The sequence below is a fragment of the Mizuhopecten yessoensis genome, unplaced genomic scaffold (genome assembly GCF_002113885.1).
Source record: "Mizuhopecten yessoensis strain PY_sf001 unplaced genomic scaffold, ASM211388v2 scaffold213, whole genome shotgun sequence".
Classification (NCBI taxonomy): Eukaryota; Metazoa; Mollusca; class Bivalvia; order Pectinida; family Pectinidae; genus Mizuhopecten; species Mizuhopecten yessoensis.
The window spans coordinates 1,269,183-1,272,195 of NW_018403434.1; the positions used below are offsets into that span (position 1 = coordinate 1,269,183).

At 35.6% G+C, this 3,013-nt stretch overlaps 1 protein-coding gene across 1 annotated transcript in view; it reads right to left on the reverse strand.

Moving 5' to 3' along the window:
* Nucleotides 1-3,013, reverse strand: part of LOC110466209 (histone demethylase UTY-like) — a 121,290-nt gene that overhangs the window by 108,608 nt on the left and 9,669 nt on the right. Inside the window, exon 5 of the mRNA XM_021522630.1 lies at nucleotides 2,665-2,723. Coding sequence (XP_021378305.1) covers nucleotides 2,665-2,723 — 59 coding nt within the window. The remainder of the gene's footprint in view (nucleotides 1-2,664; nucleotides 2,724-3,013) is intronic.

Sequence of the window (3,013 nt, forward strand, 5' to 3'; positions counted from 1 at the left end):
ACCTTTGTCCATGGAAGGTCCCTGCAAAATTTCATTGAAATTGGTTCAGGGGTTTTGGAGAAGAAGATTTTTGAAATTTTAGTCAATTTGACCCTTTTTGGCCCCGCCCCTCAGGCCCCTGGGGGCTTAGGACTAAACCGGCAACTATTTTGTTGACCTCTGTCCATGGAAGGTCCCTGCAAAATTTCATTGAAATTGGTTCAGGGGTTTGGGAGAAGAAGTCGAAAATGTAAATTGTTTACGGACGTACGACGACGGACAAAAGGCAATCGCTATAGGTCACTTGAGACTTTGTCTCAGGTGACCGAAAAACTTTTAACCTCAAGCTTGCCTCAAAACTTTAACCAATTCCATTAAAGCTGTTTTTGGCCGGTAACATATGAAATGGTCCAGCATATTGCTTACACTCGATATCAATGCCTGAACCTCATAATAGACAACTGTGTATTTAGTGCGATGATCCAACACTGTCTGGTAAAAGCTTGCCCAATAACTTTAACCCCACAAGGTGGAACACTAACGCCAGGGTGACTACATTAGCCCCCCTATTCTCAGAATAGGCGAGCTAAAAAGGTAATGCAATAACAGAAATGTGACAATCCTTAAAACACTGGTACTCAGTTTTAACTGTAGTTGAAGTTATGTCAATTTTCCAACTGGTTTGTGTAAATTTAATGTCTTAAAAGCATTCATATTTTATATTATAATGAACACCATGCAACATATTTAAGGATTAACTTGAATATCTTTTTTATGTTATGGAGATATAACACAAGAAACGGAGTGTACTTTAAATAAACCTTCGCGGTTTATTAAGAGAGTACACTCCGATTTTTTGTGTTATAGCTTTATAACATAAAAAAATATATTCAAGTCAATCCTTATAATTTAATCTACTATACACAATCCCTGTGGAAATCCACTTTTATTGATGGACTCTTTTCTCTTAGAAATTATTACGTTGCTGTATTAGCCAATCAAAAGCACATTACAAACGGCGACGTCACTTTTTTACGTTACGGGCTGATAACATAAATTTTTCAGCCAAGTTGAAAATGGGTGTTACAAGCAAGATTAAATTATATACTGATATTCAGAACTAATACTTGGACACGGACAGGTCAGTCTGGCTGTATACATCCTCCATATTTGCAGAGCAGAATTAGCCACAGCAATCATGTTATATTTTGAAATATTGAAATATTGGCAATCATGTTACACATGTACATGTTGGAACCTAGGTACTGATCAGAACACTCCTCACTGGTCAGGCATACCAGCCTTGCACAGCACAGTCTCAAGTTGTGAGCATATATGGTAAACCTCCGGTTTGGTCGAACAAAATCAAATAAATATTGGCAATCCTGTTTGAATTGTACCAAATTGTAGCTGCGAAATTAAAAAGTGTTTCGAACAATCTGAGTCGATATCAGTGAAAACCATGGGGAACAGTCAAGTTGTTAATAAAATATTGCTACCTCAGAGCTCAAATTTTGTGTTCCAACAAACCGAAATGTGCATGAGTAAGGTATGATCTATGACTAGATTAGATTTACTGTTTTCATTGTATAAAAAACTTCCGGTGGATTCAAATTAACAGAAGGTTTACTGTGTCTGGTAATTACAGCAGACAACAGGACTTTATTCTTACTGAATAAAATAAAAATATGTTTCGTACTTAAATGTATAACATCACAGAAAACTCACATTATAACACCATATTTCTAGGCAGTTTTTTACATCTTTGTAAATATGGAGGAAAAAAAATCCTATTTCACTACCAAGTGTTTTACAGAATGTGACAAGAAACAAAGAGATAATGTCTTGGCTTATAAATTAGTCAATTCCCTGATTGCAGGTTAGAAACTTCATCAAGAAATTAAAATCACAAATGATAAGAAATAAGCATTTTCAACATGAAATAATTATTTCAGCAAAGTAAATTTTGAGATATTCACAGAAACTACTTTCGTAGGCTGAATTCCTGACAAGATGTGTACAGTCTTAAAGTGTTCCAAAATGAATGTGACATGTGGGCTAGCTGGGTACAAATAATTATACACAGACACAAGATTACCCTGACTATCATTGTCAATGAACCTCTACATGTAAGTGGCAGGTCAATGTGTGACAGTGAACCAGGTGTTACCTAAGTCATATCATTAGGGAGTGATGATATTAACTCATTCACCCCTGAAGACACTTTTGAACTCTTCCAATTCAAAGGATGGAATAGCTCATTATGAATTTTCAGGGGTGAATGAGTTAAAGGTGTGACAAAACACCCCAGAAGTATGAACTCATGGTCTTGTCCTTAAACACTGGTACATACTCGTTTGAAAACTTTTGGTAACGGTCAAAATGAAGTGATGTACAGAGTAGGTTACATTTAGGCAATTGACATATACAGCATTGCACTACATCGATTATAAACAGCTGAAAAAACAGGTGATTCAAGAAAATGTAATATTAAGAAAAAGTGACACAATAATCAGTGAATTGTACCTTACTTTAGCTATGATATATTAAACTAGAACAACAGCTTGACTAGCCATCGTACAACAGAATGTCCTACCGAAGTAGGATACAGATAGACAACAGGGCAGACATCTTGGAAGCTGAAGACAAGATGGTAATTAGTCGAAAGAAGAAAACATAACTTACAGTGGGAAGGCATTGAAGTGGAAGTACACCAGGCCGAGTCCATACAGGAACGACGAATCCTACAACCAAAAACATTGTTATGAAACAGCCATATAAACGGTGTTATTTCACGTTTGATGTGTACCATTATAAACTCTGTTATTTTACGTTTGATGTGTACCATTATAAACTGTGTTATTTTACGTTTGATGTGTACCATTATAAACTGTGTTATTTCACGTTTGATGTGTACCATTATAAACTGTGTTATTTCACGTTTGATGTGTGCCATTATAAACGGTGTTATTTCACATTTGATGTGTACCATTATAAACTGTGTTATTTTACGTTTGATGTGTACCATTATAAA